At 42.8% G+C, this 19,800-nt stretch overlaps 1 protein-coding gene across 2 annotated transcripts in view; it reads left to right on the forward strand.

The window, feature by feature from the left end:
- The window catches only part of LOC147014484 (uncharacterized), a 99,781-nt gene extending 82,806 nt beyond the window's left edge, over positions 1-16,975 (forward strand). For both annotated transcript variants that reach the window (XM_085852472.1, XM_085852473.1), the window contains exons 25-26: positions 15,623-15,719; positions 15,816-16,975. In XM_085852472.1, the coding sequence (XP_085708598.1) occupies positions 15,623-15,719; positions 15,816-15,856 (138 nt within the window). In that variant the 3' untranslated portion in view covers positions 15,857-16,975. The remainder of the gene's footprint in view (positions 1-15,622; positions 15,720-15,815) is intronic.
- Positions 16,976-19,800: the final 2,825 nt, after the last annotated feature.

A 19,800-nucleotide genomic window follows, 5' to 3' on the forward strand; every position in this document is an offset into this window, starting at 1 on the left:
TTTTGCTTCGGTCGACGTTACGATTTTTGATGGTTTGGTACAGAATCATCGTAGAAACTTCTGGTTTGCGTCGCTACCTTCTCGAGAGACAGCTTTTATTAGACAAGGTCAGAGGTCAAGTTGACGATTTCGTAAGTACCAGTCTATGACTACTTGTTCATTTATTTATTTTTGTTTACGTTGTCGAGGCTCGTTTGAGAGCTAACACACAACGCACGACAAGGGGGGCAGGAGACAAAAGGGGTGGGAGAGGGAAATACAAAACAGTGGGGAACAGAGACACGATGAGGGATGGGGTGGCATGCACAGTGTAAACAAGACAAGTCTGAAGACGACGATGGTTCACGAGCGGTATTTGACGACTTAGATTGTTTCAGAAGTCAAGGATGAGACAATGTGATAATATTTGACCAAGTTATAAAAATGATCAACATGATGTGGTACGAGTGACAGGTACGACAGATGTGGTACGACATCATATTAGTTGCAAAATGTCGAAAACCCAGTTTCGTTCAACAACTTTAAAAATTTGACCTTTGCATAACCTTTAAAGGTCACAAAACAATGTTGTGGACATTAAAATAAGGAAACAGGATACATGCTATAGCTTATTGGAGTTAGTTCGTCGAAGGTCGAAAACCCAGTTCGATTCCCACAACTTTGAAAATTTGACCTTTGTGAACTTTAAAGGTTAAAGGTCAAGGATTATGACCTGTGGTGCAAAACTTCCTCTGGAACATTCCAGGAACAATATAACGTCATATCGGCTATGTGGCATTTCGCACTCCTCAGATTATCCATACTTTGATGAAATCAGCGTAAAAACAAACTTGAAGGTGGCGCCACGGGCAAGGTGTTTGAGATAGAGCAAAATGGTTTCAAGACTTTAGGTGAGGAATGACCTCAACATTATGCATAAAAAATATTGTCATCCAAGCTCTCAAAGTTTGGGCGGTCGTCTGATTTTTATGTCAAAATTCGCAATTTTCTAAGTTCGTGACCTTGTGACCTTGACTCTGGGACGAAAATGAAAAATCGAGCTCCGTGGGGCGATGCAGGTGCCATTGGGCTAACCAAATGCCGAAACCCCTGTCAGATTCGACAAACCCCTCGGAGAAGATGGATTTTTATGTCAAAATTCACAGTTTTCTCAGTTTGTGACCTTATGACCTTGACCTTGGGACGAAAATGAAAAAGCGAGCTCTGTGGGGCTATGCAGGTGCCATTGGGCTAACCAAACACTGAAACCCCTGCCAGATTAGACAAACCCCCTAGGAGAAGATGCAAATTGAAATCGGCTACCCCCTAAAAACACGTTTTTTTGGCGTGGTTCCGCCCACAATGGGCGCACCACGCCCATTCTCAGGAAAACACAACTAGATCATGATATAAACCTCCCACCAAAATTGTCAGGATCGGATCAAAACCCACGGAGCTATGCTCGGGACAGACAGACAGACAGACAAGCCAGTAGGCGGGCATGGGTTGTCGCCTACCCAATATAACCTGACGTGATGGGCCCGTTCAATCGGGGAATGACATGAGGATTAAGCACAAGAAAATTCATGATTCTTGCTTCAAGGGTTAATGCTGCAGATTGTTTTTTCGTTGAAATACCCCCACATTTAGAGGTTTTTCGGCCATTGCTAGGCAACGGAAGGGTCCATAGCAACGGTTCTTTCTCACACATAAGTAGGACATACCCTGAACCTACCATACCAGTTTCATGTATATCTGACTCATAGTCTCTGAGATATAACGAACTTCGTTTTTTTTATTGTTTTCGATCAGGGTTCATTCAGTCTATCTTCTTCGACAGTTTTCATAGGATCCGGCTGGAAATTTTTGACAATATGGCTGAATGTACTGCCCACGGTCGCTCATGGCCCGATTTTTGATTTTCGAAAAAATTAATTTTTATGATTTTTCAAAAATTTCAAAGTCCCGTTGCTAGGCAACGGTGGTGTCCATAGCAACGGTTCTCATTTGCACACAACTAGTTCATGGTATGAACCTACCAACCAAGTTTCATCGAAATCGCCATTGTATTAACCGAGCACTTGACCGAACAGACGGACACACAGACAGACCTACAGACACAGACAGACCTACAGACACAGACAGACCTACAGACACAGACAGACCTACAGACACAGACAGACCTACAGACACAGACAGACCTACAGACACAGACAGACCTACAGACACAGACAGACCTACAGACACAGACAGACCTACAGACACAGACAGACCTACAGACACAGACAGACCTACAGACACAGACAGACCTACAGACCTACAGACAGACCTACAGACCTACAGACACCTACAGACCTACAGACACCTACAGACCTACAGACACCTACAGACCTACAGACAGACCTACAGACCTACAGACAGACCTACAGACCTACAGACACAGACAGACCTACAGACACAGACAGACCTACAGACAGACAAACATATCAACGGAAATACTGATAATAAGGGTAGAACAAATTTCACAATTTTTTTTTTGAAAAATTTTTTTTTTCGACGACATCGACTACCCAACAGACAGACACACAACAATAACGAATATAGTGGTCACTTTTTTTTTGTGAAAATATTTTTTCGTGAACCAATAGACATCACAGGGACTTTCAGGACCTTACACGACAGGGAATTTTTGAAAAGGAAGGCAGGGAATTTGAAGGAGGTGGGTTTGGGGTGGATTAAAGGTGGTAGAAGAGATTGAGGTTTTGGATGGGGGACGATAAGAGATGATGGTGAACAGCTGTTTTGAATACCTGGAGGGAAGAGTGGGATTAAAGAGAGTGTGGGTGTTTATTCCAAAGGTGGGGAAAAAGAGGAATGAAAGAGTGAAGGTGAGTAGTGATTCGTGATTTTGGTAGTTTTACCAGAAGTGAGTTGTTGGCGCCCCGCGGAAATATAGTGGGGACATCGCAAATAGAGCAGGGGGGCGAGTCTGGAGAGGATACTGTAGAAGACAAAGACCACCAACCTGCCTGTGGTGAGAGAGTGAGAGGCCCAAAGACTCAGCCTCACAGTGCAAGATACCAATGATCCTAAATGCCTTGGTTTTCACAGTGTGAAGCCGAGAAAGGTGCGAGGAAGGATCACCAGCTTAGAGGGGCGAGCAATACTCCATCAGGCTGCAGACAAAAGCTTTGTATATGCTCAGATATGCCAAGGAAGGACTTTGCACGACGGAGGATGCCCAGTCGGCGACTGGCTTTGGAGGCCAGGTTGGAAATATGGCTTTCCCAGGAAAGATCATGGCAGATAGTGAGACCCAGAAGCTTGAATGAAAGGACTTCATCAAGAGGATTGTTGAGAAAGTGGATGGGGGTGTTTTCCAAATGGTCTTTTCAGAGAGAAATAGTGAGACTGAGATTTGTCAGGATTGAAAGACATGTTCCACGTGTTGGACCAGTTTGTGATTTTATCCAGATCTGCAGAGAGCGAAGAAGCTGCTGCTTGCTGGTCTGAATGACGACAGATGGTACGACAGAGGGTGGAGTCATCAGCGAAGTGATAAAGAGGATTTTTCAGTGTCGGAAAGATCATTGATGAAAACCAGAAATAGAACAGGGCCCAGAACGCTGCCTTGAGGAACTCCAACCTGGACGGGAAGAGGGGATGAGAGAACTCCATTTAGGGCCACACGTTGGCTGCGACAGAAGAGGAAGTCTGCGAGCCATGAGTGGAGATGACCTTGGATACTATAGGAAGAGAGTTTGGTGAGTGAACAGGGCAGGGTGCCAGACCATGTCAAAAGCACATGATATGTCTTGGGATATGGCTCTGATTTCATGTCTGGCATTGAGGATCTCTATCCATTGTTGGGAGAGCAGAAGCAGAATATCCAGGGTAGAGTGACCTGGTCTGAAACCAAATTGATGATCGGAAATCAAGCCATTGGAGAAGAAGAAGGTTTTAATTTCTGAAGCGATGAAGGATTCCATAACTTTGCTGATGATTGGGAAAAGGCTGATTGGTCTGTAGTTGCAGGGATCTGTTTTTGCCCTTTTTTATGTAGTGCGGTAATGTTTGCTGATTTTCAAGCAGATGGCAGATGACCTTGAGCAAATGAGAGGGTGAAGAGAACAGAGAGAGGGTGAGCAAGAGCAGAGGAGCAGGTTTTTAGGACACGTGGGCTGATGCCGTCTGAACCGGTTGCAGAATCTGAGTTGAGGTTTGACAGCAAGCTCTTCACTTTGTCAGAATAAAAGGACAGGGTCCAGGGACAGCTGGGTATGACAGGGTAAGGCGGGTACAGAAAGCGATGGGTTTCGGACAAAATTTAGATGCAAATATGCAGTTTAGGCATTCAGCATTTTCACGTGCGGTATCAACAGTGTGGCCATTTGAGGTAAGGGAGGGGATGGAGGGGGAACATACACCAGAAACAGATATGATTAGACGCCACCAGAATTTGGAGGAGGGAGAGAGGTTTGAGAGTTCAGACTTGAGATTAGAAAGATGTTTTCTGGCTCTCCTCAGTGTAGATACACACTTGTTCTGAGCTTGATGGAAGGAACTGAGATTACCCTCAGTTGGATTTGCTTTCCATGAGGCAAAGGAAAGTTGTTTCAGCACAACTGCCCAATTAGTGAGCGCTCTCCAAAAAAATTGGTAATGGAACACACACACACACACACACACACACACACACACACACACACACACACACACACACACACACACACACACACACACACACACACACACACACACACACACACACCCCTGGTGAACCTCTGGCCCAGGTGGTGATGATTTGTTCTGTATTTTACATAGCTAACATGTTGGAAGGGCTGGCAGGATAATGTGGAGGTTTGCTGACTTGCCTCTGAGGTTTGAATCTTAACCCAGCTGTAAACTGCCATTCTGTTGTTTCGAATGGAGAGTCAAACTGTGATTCATCTATGTGTGTTTCGTCCTTTGGAAGGATGTTTAATTGGGTGTCCTGTTTGCTCGCATTAGTTGGCAGACATTAAAGAATCGGTGTCCTTCGTGAAGAGAAAATGAGCTATTGCCAGCACCTTGAATATATTACCAATTCCTGCACCTGCATTTTAATATCCTGTCTCGGAGTGGAGACTTGTCCGGGTTGTAACCCTTGGCAGCCCTTTGTGCCTGCTGGCACAAGGAGGAATTAAAAATAATCATAAGTGGTGCCATGCACAACAAATCCCGCCCATTTAAGGCATAAAGGTATTTTGGGGATAAAATTTAAATTTGATACATCCTTAACCTGAATTTGATTATAAGGAATATTTTAGTCTTAGTTTGAAGTCAATTAAAGCATTTTTGACGAAGTTATGACCGTAAAATGATTTTGACCTTTCAAGGCCACGTAAGGTCAAAGGTCATGGTGTCAAATGAAAGCCAATAAAGGACTTAATATATGTCTTCCATAGAAAACACGCATATTCCTAACCCTTTTTGATTCATCATGGAAAATTTGTAATTTTGACCGATGACCATGACCCCTAAAACTTCGGACCCTACCGATCTTCATAAATATGCATTTTTCACGATAGGAATGGGTAGGATTATAAGTGACAAATAGAATAAGGTTCACTATAAGCTTAGTTTGAAGTAAATCAGATCATTTTTGACGAAGTTATGAGCGAAAAACGAATTTGATCTTTTCGTGACCTTGACCTTGACCTTTGATCCAATTGGACCCAAAAGTTAATGGGGTCGTCCAAGGTTCATTGCCCACCTGTGGATTAAATTTGATAGTGTTTGCTAAAGCCGTTTTGCCGTAAAGTTGCTAATCTTGCATTTCTTGCTAATCTGACAGAAAACCCCGTTTTTTGAGATAAGAGGACTGTTTTTATTTTATCAACTTCACAGAGTATCCAAAGTCTACATGTATTTATATATCACTTTACATGTACTAGTATAGGTTGTATGAGTTACCTAGTTCAAATAGATTGGCGTTGCCATGGAAACGATCAATTTTGTGGGTAAACACGTTTTTTGACGGTAAAAGTTAAAATATTCATTGCTTGCAAGTGAAATAATATTTTTCAGAGATCTGAAGGATAAAACCACCCCGATGCACACGGGAAGTTGTTTATTTCAATGTATAGGGCAGGTTGTCAACAAACTATCTCGTTTTAGGGTGAAACCATCAACTATTCAATAGCATTCCTCGATAGAATTGTCAAAGCAGAGATTTTGAGAAGTCGTTGGTTTTAAAGATTTTCCAATCGTACCATATATCAAAAGTCCATTTTGGCTAACAATTTATATGAATTCTCTCTTATGGCAATCAATAAGTTGAACTCGACTGACGTTTCCATGGCAACGGTAATTTTGTGGAGAAACCATTGTGAAGTGTATTTAAATATTACAGTGTTTCTACATCTTTTTTTTTTCTTTTCCGGTGACCGACTGATCATGGAAGAGTCATTGCCTCCCCCAAAGCAGCCACGTCCCGACTGTGTTATCCACTGCACTGATGACGACACTGATCTTGTGTCACCAATAGATTTTGTTTAATGGACAACTCTATTAAAGGCTGCAGAAATTCGAGGTCATGGACAAACATTATCTGCTGCAAAAGGTTTATCCGAAGGAGAGATTGCGCCAGTGAAATATCATCGCAGGTGCCGTTCTGTGTTTACCAACAAAAAGGATCTCAATAGACTAACACGTGAGAAAACAGACATACACGAGCAACCCAGCCGACATGGGACACCTAGGCAAGGGGCTGTCTCATCCCTCATGTACGAGGCAAAGTGCATATTTTGTGATAAAGTTGCAAAATATTTGAAAGGACAGCGTTCTAAGGAAACCCTTGTGCAGTGTAAACAGCTGCGAGCAGACACAGCTGTCAGACAAGCTGCTGTGTGAAAAATGGACAATAAGATTCTTAGCATAGTCAGTCGAGAGATTGTTGCAGCTGAAGCACATTACCATAGGTCCTGCTACCGGCAGTATACAAAGGCATCGACTACCTCGGACAGTGGAATTGCCGCAACCAGTAAGGCATCAGCAGAAACTCTCTATGAATCAGCTGAAACTACCGCTTACAAAGAGTTATTTGACTTCATCAGGAACGAAATGTTTCCAAATCCAAAGGTTCTGCACCTCACTGATTTGACATCCCGTTTAATTTCACTGATGAACTCGTACGGTTTCAACGAGATCAGCGACTCGACTAAGACACATATGCGTCAAAAATTGGAGAGTGAGTTTGGTGAGTCACTCCATTTCATCCAAAACCACGGTCGCTGAGTCTTGGTTTACCCTGACACCTTGACAAGGGACGAACTTGCCTGCAGCATCATCAAACTTAGAACGAAAGTTGAAACATTGCTGGCTACACAAAGTAATTCTATGGCAGAGCTATCAACGGCCGCCCTGCTATTGTGAGGTGACATAAAAAGGCAGGAACTAATGGCTGAATGGCCGCCGCAACCCTTAGAGCTTGGAGCCAAAACTGCAAATGTACCTGATGTCGTGAAACACTTTCTGAAAATGTTACTAGTTGGTGAAGAAGGCGAGTCAAATGTGACTAGTTGTGCCAAAAGACAGATTTGTTCGATTGGCCAAGATCTGATCTGTGCTGTCACTAACGGTCGTCAGCGCCTGCCAAAGCTCTTGATGGCTCTTGTTGTGAAGTGTCTTACAGGAAACGTTGAGCTGATTCAAATTCTCAACCGCCTTGGACACTGTATTTCATACTCCATGATGGAACAGAGAGAGACGGCGCTGTGTATGCAGAAGTTGCATTCGCTATCTGACAGCACCAACGACGTCATTCTTCTGGCAAACATTCTGATCTCTATGATTACTACTCTTGTGTGGGACAATATATATATATATATATATATATATATATATATATATATATATATATATATATATATATATATATATATATATATATAAACTCGAAGAGACTCCGAGTGGTGTTGGTACCTCCCATCACGTCAATGGCATTAATTATCATCCAGGACAGGTTTATTGGCCCTTTACCAAAATAATCAAGCGCACCTGTCGTGAAGAGCAAAAAAAGATCGATCGACATAGAAGAATCACTACAATGCTGGAGAACGAGTTGGTCCGGCACCTGTCAAATCTCTACAGGTGGATCCACTTAATTCGGTTGAGGATGCCAAGAGAAAGAATCGAATTTGGGTACTATTTCGCCTGCAGAATCGCCAAGCACCAAACTGGATGGGGTTCAACATCCTGACACGGGGTGAAACCACCATTAGTCCGAACAAGATCAGCTACTTGCCAACAATTAACGCACCAGCAACTGAGATGACGATGGTTTTGGAGATACTAACTCGGTCTCAAAGAATCTGGGTTCAATTCCAGCTTCCAAGTTTGGTTCTCGTATTCGACCAAGCACTCTATGCGAAGGCTGCAGAGATAGTTTGGAAGCATCCAGACAGATTTGACGGTCTTGTTCTCTGCATGGGAGACTTCCACACCATGATGAATTTCCTGTCTATCATAGGCAAGTGATTCCAGGATGCTGGTCTGTGAGAACTTGCTGTCGAGTCTGGCCTAATCGCAGAGGGCTCTGTGCAGGCGGCGATGGATGAGCGACAGTACAACCGAGCTGTTGGACTTCACAAGCTGGTCTATGAAGCAATACTACTACTGGCATGGAAGGAATTTCTCCCATGGTTGACAACCACATATGATACTGCTGACTGCCACCTCTTAGATGATGCCCTCCGTTGCATCGAGGAGTCGAGTGATAATATCAACGAAGATTCCTTCAATACAGTTCTCCATAAGCCTAGTGTAAAACGCATTCTCCATCTCTTTGAAACATTCTTGCAAGCACTGCGAGATGGACAAAATGGTGACTTGGCCAGATTCTGGATGTCGTACTTGGACATGGTGGAGATTCTTCTGGGTTTGATACGTGCATCAAGAGAGGGAGATTGGCTTTTGCATCGGTACTGCATTAAAGAGGCAATCCCCTGGGCATTTGCATATGATAAAATCAACTATGCCCGTTATTTACCAGTGTACTATGCTCATATGTCCCAGTTACCAACAAGCCACCCAGAAATCTATGCTCATATGCTAAATGGAGGTTTTTCTGTCCAGTGAGGATCACAAAATCCATTTGGTAAAATTTCCGCTGACCAGACGATAGAAGAGACTGTCAATAGGGACACGAAAACACCCGGCAGTACGAAAGGGTTTAGTCTCAGATTCAAAGCCCTTAGCCGATACTACATGACTGCAGAGTATCACAGCACAGCATTATGTCAGATGCGTGACATGGTGCGACAACCAAGTCCAACGTTTTCGCACGCGGATCTACATGCTCCACGAATCCAAAAGGATAATGCTGATACCAAGGCACTGGTAGATCTGCTTGAGATTGACTGGGTAAACCCTATGAGCGGAAACCAGCCTGAGCTTACAAGTATGTCAACTGGACGGCAAGCTACTCCTGACATAAAGAACGACCTGACAAGTGCGCATGAGGTTGGCACTGAATCATATAAGACTTTCAAGGAGAACCGGCGAAAAGCAATGCCTCCAGTTGAAGTTTTCCATGGCAAAATCTCTAAACAAAACCTGAAAACTTTCTCCAACCTAATTAAAAAGAAGCGTGTGACAAAGGCAGATGGTAAAGAGGTAATCCTTCAGGCTGACAGACAACTGTTCGCCCACATGATTCTTGCTGCTGAGAGCCATCACCTTGATTTGCAGGAAGTCTTAGGACACCCTCTAGGGCCCATTCCATGGTCCTTAGCAATGTCTAAGGGGTCCTTGAGGAAAACAAAGCTGCTCTCGCCAAAGCGCTGACCAATGATGGCATGGTAGCCGAGAATATCCCTAGACCGTCTGCAACCATTATCGATGGAATGAGTTTTGGTCAGCGCTTGAAAGGGGACAATCAGACTTTCGCACAAGTTGCAGACAGTTGCTTGACTCATGCACTTCATGAAGGTGAAAATAGCCAACAAATCGACGTAGTTTTTGATGTGTACTGCAAACAATCTATAATGAATGCAGAAAGATCGAATCGTGGAGCAACGGAGGGTCTAGAGTTCAAGAATATCAGTCGAGGGCACAAAATTAGGCAATGGCGGAAATTCTTGCGCAGTTCGTCAAACAAAACCTGTTTCATCGGATTCGTCGTAGATGAATGGAAAAGGCCAGAGAACCGACTCAAACTGGGAATGAAAGTTCTGTACGTTACATGCGAGGAACGATGCTTCAAGCTTGGCAAGGACCAATGGGAGGAAGTCATTGAAATGAAGTCTATTCAGGAAGAGGCAGACACTCGTATCTTTCTGCATGCCGGCAGAGCAGCAGAAAATGTGTGCAACGCTATTGTGATAACTGCTGAAGACACGGACATTCTGGTACTTTGCATTGGTTTCAGCAAAATCATCTGTTCACCCATGTATCAGAAGGTTGGAACAAAAACTCGGCAAAAGTACATTGACGTAACCAAGATTGCCAACGCCCTTGGTGAAGATGTCTGCAAGGCCTTAATTGGCTTGCGCGCCTTTACGGGGGTGCGATACGGTCAGTGCATTTGCCGGAAAGGGAAAACTGAATGCACTAAAACTTACCAAGAAGACCGTGGATGATCAGCAGTGCTTCAGTGAGCTTTGACGGTCATGGCAAATGTCCAATGAACTGTTTGCAAAGCTTGAAGCATTCACCTGCCATCTCTATGTTTCTAACAGAGCTATCGTTGAAGTCAACCACTGTCGTTATCAGCTCTTCACATCAAAGAGGGGCAACATGATTTCAGCACAATTGCCACCATGCAGAGATTGCCTGTTCCAGCATGCCAAGCAGGAAAATTACCAAGCAGCCATATGGCGTAGATCCCTTGAATGCACTCCTGAAGTAATCCCACCAACAGATTGTGGATGATCTACAGATGACAGCGGTGACCTTGAGATTCTCTGGATGACTGGTCCACCAGCTCCATCAGCTGTTTTGGAGCTCATGAGCTGTAGCTGTGTACGCCACTGTGATGCAAAGGACTGTACGTGCATCCGAAACGGACTGAAATGCACCAAGATGTGTAAAAACCAGATGTGTGACAACCAATATGAGGATGACAAAGCAGACACAGACGTAACCGTATATGCAGATGATGAAAGTGATGATGATGATAGTGATCAAGGAATGTAAATCGAAGACACTTACACGACAGCTGCATGCAGGTTATTCTACCTATTGAACAAACAAACAGCCTTTGGGTGTCTGGGTGGTAGCGAGCATTCAAATTGCTTGAAAATATTACATTTCTACCAAGTTATGGATTTTTTAACTTTCACCGTCAAAAAATGTGTTTTATCCCAAAATTGGTCGTTTCCATGGCAACGTCAATCTATGTGAACTAGGTATCTCGTCCAACCTAGTATGCTAATACATCTACAGTAATAAATGGACTTTTGATACCTTATAAAATTGAGAAATATTTAAAATGCTCAAAAAACTGGGTGTCCTCTCCATCTACCGAGAAATGCAATTCAAAATGTGATGTTTTTACCCTAAAACGATATATTTATCTTAAACCTACCCTCATACTATGGAATTTAAAAACTGCCCAGATGCATCAGTATGTGTTTATCATTTAAATGGTTCAAAAATCATTTTTCATTTCTGAGATATGAATTTTTAAAGTTTCACTTTCAAAAACCATGTTTTGTTTTTTTTTACCTTAAAATGGCTGTTGCCATGGTACCCGGCGATTGAAACCCAACACAAAGCACACCAAAATGGTTGTACTTTACATCGCTATTTATTCCAAATCTCAAATATGTTGTTTTGTTGCTGATATTTTTTCTCCAGTTAAAATTTCAAAAAACACGATTTTACCCCAAAAATGCCTATTTTCCCAAAAAACTACAATAAAGCTACCGATTTGGAGTGGCAGTCGTACCAAAAAAGTTGGCCCAGACAAAGATCTTTCCAAAAAGTACAGTCAACCTTTGCCACCCGAGATGGTAATGAGAAGTCCATTTTGGGTGATTGACTCATGGCCTATAATGTTGTAACCCAAATTTGGTAGCGTTCTGACGGGTGGATCTGGAGAAGACGATTTGAAAGGAATTAATGCGATTTTCCGAAAAGTTGATTAAGTCGGCCATTTTGACACACTTCTGGTCATGTGATCCGCATGACTTCCACAGTATAATTAACATCCCTACCCTACCATAATGTTGCAACCAAGATTTGTTAGCATTCTGACAGGAGGGTGGAGAGAAGAAGATTTTGGAAGGAATTTGTGTGACCGCCATTTTGATACACTTCCAGTCATGTGATCGGCATGGCCTCCACAATTTAACATCAGGATCCTGTCCTAATGTTGTAACCCAAATTTGGTAGCATTCTGACTGGTAGATCAGGAGAAGAAGATTTTTGAAGAAATTTACTAAGTCGGGCATTTTGACATACTTAGTCATGTGACCGGAACAAACTTTGAAAAGCCTGTTACCAGTTAGGAGAGGAATGTTGCTGCAAAAATTCAGCCGGTTCGGCCCAGCGGTTTGGCTGAAGAAGTCGAAAAAGGAGACGGACGGGCGGTGCACAATGACAATACTAACAGCTCTGGAATGTAAATTCCAGATTAGCTAATAATAATGATGTGGTAACATGAAAAGTCACAATTTATTTCCAAAGAAATATTGTAACTTCTTTAATCCTCATTAGTTGTATATAACCACAATCGTCAGTCTTGGCAGGAATACGGGAAGAACAAGATTCACAACTACACACGTGCTCTGTATCTTATTACATATTGTTGCCAGTGTACAACCTTATTGTTCAAGATATAAGCGTGTCTGTAAAATAATTATTTTGTTTTACAATTGCTTTAAAAACTAGAGTTTATAGAACAGATACCCTGTGCAGTGTTCAAGTATATACAGTACAGTACTTCATTTTTAATAAAACAGTGATTTTAAAGATTGGTTGAATTTTTTTTTGAAAGTTTAGCGCTACTGTAGCAGTCTTATACACCACCCTTATACACTGAAATAAGATGACGTTGAATCACAGTTTGAGATGGGGGTTTTATTTATTTAATTTTTCACATGCAGTCTGTGTGGCTGCATAATTTTCTGGGTGTGTGGCTGAGCCGCTGATGCAATGCCCCCTGTTACCAGCAAGCTCGTACTCATTCGCTGACCTCAGAAGGATGACGGGCTGAGTCAACCTGCCTGGTTGTAGTTTAACGGCACAACAGGGGCTTGAACTCAAGACCTCATGATCTTAAGCCAGCCACCCGTATCGTTAAGCCAACACCAGGCTTGAGGCTATATTGATCACCATAGAATGCAGCATCAATCGGTGTTGTGCATCGCCATATCGGTAGCCTCTTCTTCACCCCGATACATCACATGCCACGTTGATATACAGCGTGGTTCATGGAAGTATTATTAAGTTGATTTGTGTTGTCCAGGGTTTCAAGTATATAATTCAATTGAAGTAAAGGTTTAAAGAGATTTAAAGGCAGAAAACAAGTTAATTCTGGGGTTGACTGCCGTTTTACCCAGTGTCTATTTAATCACCCTATCTTACAAGTGACATTAGTTCTTCGTTCCTGGTGTTTGCGTCCATCATGAAATCTTTAAAAACAGTAAGTTTCCTGTTTGGAATGATTTTTAATTTTGTTTGATTGTCGGGTGGGCAGGCAGGCTAATAATATTCTCTCACTCATCTGTACGCACATGCAATCGGAACAAATTCAGAACCAAACGACAGTAAAACGGCAAACTTGTCTTCATATTCATGTTCCAATTCGTGTTTAAAATATAACATTTGATTGAAATAAGTTGTTCCTCGATCATAAATTGATAGACAGACGGACGTGAACCAATTGCTTAAGCCCGCTTTTTGCTTTGCATGCATGTGGTAAACAGTCTGGACAGTTTGAGATTTTAAAAAGTGATGAAATAAGTGAATATTTTGTTTTATCACCGGTTCTGGTGGATAAAATGGCGAGCGGTAAGAAGCGCAAGTTTGACTCGGAGTTCCATGGCTTTTCAGTCAAAAGTCAGAATGATTAGTTGCATTACGAATCTGTGTATGTGGTGTTTAACCTGCTAACAAATCACTCAGCATCTATAAAGCCTGCACCAAGTTTAGCAATAGTTGTTCCGACCCTCTGATTAAGAAAGGTTGCCCAATTCTGCTCTGCACCATTTGTTCTTCTATTCTTGAGACGTCAGTTCAATGTCTCATTTCAGTCTGTTTATCATGATGTCCACAAGTCTACATGCGGTTTAAACAATTTATACAATTGCTTTCACTGTGTGTGGTACCGACTACAGTACACATGATAAATGAGTAATTGATCTTGGGTATAGTGGCTTGATAATACATCCCTGTCACAATAAAATGGATTTAAAGACCTTTTTTGACAAACCCACATTATCATTTGGCGGGAATTTTTTGGTCTGCAAAAGAGATCAAGAGGATGAAGACGAAAGCACAAATTGTACTGCTGTGGTTACCTATGCCACCGAAGGTGGACGTTGGCTATGTTTTCACCTCTTTCTGTCTGTTACTTGTAAAATCTAAGATTTTTCCAAGTATATTGGTTAGTCAATTCTATTAGTCTGTCTGTCTGTCTGTCTGTCTATCTGTCTGTGTTTATCACCGACAGATCAGAATTCCAAACCGATCATCATGAAACTTTACCAAGTTGTAGAGGTAGTCAACTGAGAAGCCTATTGACTTTGAGGTCAAAGGTCATCTTGAGGTCAAATTACAAAAATCGTCATTTTTCATCCGATGGACTAAGCAAATCTTGTTCAAATTTCAAGTCAATCACTGAATTGGGAAAGCAACTTTTTGAGGTCAAAAGGTCAAAGGTCAACTCAAGGTCAAACTTCTCAAATCATCAATTTTCATCGGATTAACCTGAAAATTCAACAGCAATTGCAGAATGCGTCGCTTATTTTGAAAACCAACTATTTTTGAGGTCAAAAGGTCAAACTTCTAAAATCATCAATTTCAATCTGAAAAATAATCAATTTTCACCCGATTGACCTGAGCTTTGTTTAAGATTGTCAATTTTAATCTTAACGAAATGGACAATTTGATGTATTCATGGCAACCTTTGGAGAGGGGGTGGATTTTAGAAGTATCGTGCTCTGCATGACATCTTTTTCTTGTTTTGTTTGTTTAGCTCTGTCTATCTGTCTCCTGTCTGTCTGTTTCTGAGCAGGATATCTTTAAAAAAAGGTTATGGACAAATTCAGACAAAACTCTGTGGGCAGGTTGGTTGTCTGATGAGGATGGATTGATTTGATTTGGTTGAAGATTCCTGATCTGGATACGAGGTTTTTAAAAGCGATTCTTCACCATTGAGAGCTACCATTGGGCCAAAAAAAACGATATATAGCACGATATTTCAAAATTTTGTGGATGAATTATGATGCAGATTGGTGGATGAGTTGGGTATGTGATGAGAACCAGGTGATTAGATCTTGGTTATTAGGTCCAGATGCAGATCCGACCTATTGGTGGGATACAAATCGTAAATTCTTCAGCCCGACAGAGCTATGTGCTCTCCTGAGTGCCATTCTAGTTGTATTATGAGGTGTATATCTGGCTGTTGTCCAACTGTCTTTCTCTGTCCTGGCAGTGTGGTGTGTGTCACAAAGTCCTCTCGAAAAGTGGATCCTCGATTGATGTACGACTTCAACAAGGCATCCTCCACTGCAAGGACTGCTATGACAACAGTATGGATGTCGCACACTCTTTCTTGCAGACTGGACCGGCTTGGATCAACTATTTCCTCCTCACATTCTCTTCTTTCCTCCTTTCCCTCCCCCCAGGTTCCATCGGCACAAAGGAAGAATGGGTACATGAAAATTGAGGGGTTGAGGAATTGCTGAGGATGGTGATGAAAAAGAAAGCGATGAGGATTTTTTTTTTCCTTGCTCTTCTTTCTTCACAGTATTTGCTTTACTTATTCTGAACTCATTCCCAATGCAATTGAATTTCCATCTTTATGAATGTTATTATTAGTATTATTATTATTGTTGTTGTTATTGTTTGCAACCAGCTCTCTCTTTTGCTGTGCCCATTCCTGTTGCTTTTTTGAATTATTTTGGTCCTGTCCGCAATGTTGCTTAGTCCCAGATCGTCTTGGGCTGTCGTTAGATTATTGTGGCACTTTGGAACAACCTTGGGGTTTATGGCACAGAACAGGGTGATTGTACGGTGACGGTTTGGGGATTTTTCTTTTATTATTGTTTTTATTATTATTATTATTATTATTATAATTATTTGCCATGGAAGGGGAAAAAAAAGATTCATGTTTTATTTTATGCAATTTAATTAAGGATTATTTTAACACTTATTTTGGTTTGACCAAGGTTTAACTTTGCTGCTAAATTGAGCAAAATTGTCTTCTCGTTACATTGACCCGATGGTTGCACTCGTTCACCAACTTTGTGGTTTTTTTCGTATCCAAGCAAGTCGCATGCATCGTGCTCGAAGGCTTGTGAATCAGGAGGCTTTATTCCACCCTTGTTTGAGAATTGGAAGGAGGAAGGGTGTTAGGTTATGCTACATTAGGTACAATATACAAGAGAGGTTTCCCTACTGACTTGTACTCCAATCTGTTTCATTCCCTATTATTAAACCTGCACCCCTCGCTTGTCTCATCATTTTCTTTTTCATTACTACTCGTATCTCAGATTTGTATATTTCAGTTTCTTGTTTGAAAAATGTGTTCACATGTTTGAACCTGTAAGGGGAAGCTTTCATGCATATTATTTACTTGTGTTTTGATCTCCTTTATTCGACTATAGAGTTTTATTGTGTTTTCTTTATTGCCCCTTCCTTTGCACTTCTCTTTTTTTGCCTTTTTCACTCCACTCCTCCTTTCTCGCCTTTTCACCTTCCAGCGCCTATCAACATTGCCAATCAGCTCTGCCATTAACTGATTCATGAAAACGATTTCCCCCCCTCAATAAATGGGGATTGTGCATCTGTTGTCGTTTTGTTTTTTTATCATAGAAACTTTAACTTTTCAAATTTTGTGGTGTGTAGGAATATTTTCATTGTTTAGTGATTTAGGCAACGTTCTTTTTTGTGTCGCTGCACTTTTAACAGCTACTGCAAAACACAGGCTTTGGCACAGGAGTTGAGAGTCTCCAGTCATCTGTTTGGCAAGGCTCTGGTAAGAGAGGGCAATCTCGGAGATGCTCCATTGTTTGAGGAGCTTTGGCAAACCTGTAAATAGTATAGCAAGAAAAACATACTAACAATACAGCTGTTTTGCAGAATGTGTTTGTAAAATTTAGGAGGGAGCAGGGGGGGTGGTAGAAAGTATGGGGGGGGCAGGGGGTGTGGTAAAAGTATGGGGGAGGGCAGGGGGTGTGGTAGAAAGTATGGGGGTGGGCAGGGATGTGGTAGAAAGTATGGGGGGTGGGCAGGGGTGTGGTAGAAAGTATGAGGGGGTGGGCAGGGGTGTGGTAGAAAGTATGGGGGGTGGGCAGGGGTGTGGTAGAAAGTATGGGGGTGGGCAGGGGTGTGGTAGAAAGTATGGGGGTGGGCAGGGGTGTGGTAGAAAGTATGGGGGTGGGCAGGGGTGTGGTAGAAAGTATGGGGGTGGGCAGGGGTGTGGTAGAAAGTATGGGGGTGGGCAGGGGTGTGGTAGAAAGTATGGGGGGTGGGCAGGGGGTATGGTAGAAAGTATGGGGGTGGGCAGGGGGTGTGGTAGAAAGTATGGGGGGTGGGCAGGGGGTGTGGTAGAAAGTATGGGGGGTGGGCAGGAGGTATGGTAGAAAGTATGGGGGGGTGGGCAGGAGGTATGGTAGAAAGTATGGGGGGTGGGCAGGAGGTGTGGTAGAAAGTATGGGGGGGTGGGCAGGGGGTATGGTAGAAAGTATGGAGGGTGGGCAGGGGTGTGGTAGAAAGTATGGAGGGTGGGCAGGGGTGTGGTAGAAAGTATGGGGGTGGGGTGGGCAGAGGGTGTGGTAGAAAGTATGGGGGTGGGCAGGGGGTATGGTAGAAAGTATGGGGGGTGGGCAGGGGGTGTGGTAGAAAGTATGGGGGGTGGGCAGGGGTATGGTAGAAAGTATAGTGGGTGGGCAGGGGTGTGGTAGAAAGTATGGGTGGGTGGGCAGGGGGTATGGTAGAAAGTATGGGGGTGGATAGGGGGTGTGGTAGAAAGTATGGGGGTGGGCAGGGGGTGTGGTATAAAGTATGGGGGGTGGGCAGGGGGTGTGGTAGAAAGTATGGGGGCGGGAATGGCATGACATGAGACAGCAGTGCACCACCTGCTTCAGGTGCTGGAAGGAAGAGAGGGATTGAACAGCCTCAGAAAGGCAGTTTCACAAGTGGGGGTGGGAATGAATGAATGGTGTGTTGTAACTTGGGATTTTGGAAGTTTAACCAGGAAGGGATTGCTATAAGAATGCAAGTTTGTGGGAACTGAGAGAGCTCGCCTGGAGGAGAGGCAGGAAAAACAGTGGCCACTGACCTGTCTGCAGTGGCAACTGAGATTACCAGGCCTGGTGTTTCAGCCTCATCATGGAAGATACCAATGTTGTTCAAAGCTTTATAATTCTACAGATACACGTGTGATACTTGGGCCTCATCCTGTGGGGGAGAGCAGTACTCCATTAAGCTTTGGATAAAAGATTGAGCAGTTGAGGAGTTATCCTCTGTTGTTCCAAGTTTTTGATCGTCTATTCTGAGGCTGACTTGGGATGACAGCTTTGCTTTACTATTGCCTCATGAGATACCTAGAAGTTCAAGAGACTGAACCCCTTCCAGTGGCTGACCATGAAAATAGACAGGTGTATTTGTTTGAACTTTCCAGAGAGAGAGAGATAGAGATAGAGATAGAGATAGAGATAGATTTTACTCAGATTGATAGACCAACATCTAATAATTTTCACATTAACAGAAAATGATGCAGCTGCTTTCTGCCTATCAGTAGGATGGAATCCTGTTCAACATAATGTGGAGGAGTCTGCAAAAGGAAGACAGGGATTCCCAGAGCATTTGGAAACATATTTTATGTCGATTAGGAAAACAAGGGGGGGGGGTCTATTGACGGCAACAGACTGATGGCATGAGTGTTGTGAAGGTCAAAGCCCATTGTGAAAGGAGCCTTGTGTACTGCAGCCAGCAGAGCTGAATGCCTGAACGATGTCAAGAGAAATCCTCCTGACCTCTGTGATTTGTAGCCTCTGACCATTGCTGAGAGAGAAGTGGTGATTGGGATGGAATCCAGACTGATAATAATCAGAATTCAGGCAGCTGGTCAAGAGAAACAAAAATGCTTGCCATTGAAAGTAAGCTTAGTGGCCTATAGTTGAGAAGATATGTTTTTCAGCACTTGCAAACTTATGAACACTGATTTTTGGCACACTTCTAGACAGCTAAAGGAATAGGACCGCCTGGAGAGAGCAGACAAAGCAAGAGCAGCAGAGCAGGATTTGAGAACGTGTGAACCGATGCCATCTGGGCCCCTCACCAATGAAGAGTTGAGGTTACAGGACAGGAGTTTTTCTACCTTCTCAGATGTGAAAGGCACAAGGTTAAGAGGGCAGTTGGTATGAGGGGGTAATATGGGAATGGAGCGAGTAGGGTTGGTTACATGAGATTTTGAGGCAAACACAAAGTTGAAACGTTCTGCCTTGTCATGGAAGGCCGTTTGAGATGTGGAGGGGTGGGGGAGGCAATGGTATACTATCAGTGTCCATATACAACAATGAAACATTTTCACCATACTCTTTCTTTAAGTCATTATACAAATAATCATACATCAATATCTTTGATATTGAACAAAAAAATCAAGAA

The sequence above is a fragment of the Eptatretus burgeri genome, chromosome 13, assembly GCF_056783735.1.
Source record: "Eptatretus burgeri isolate ZD-2024b chromosome 13, Ebu_testis_v1, whole genome shotgun sequence".
Lineage (NCBI taxonomy): Eukaryota > Metazoa > Chordata > Myxini > Myxiniformes > Myxinidae > Eptatretus > Eptatretus burgeri.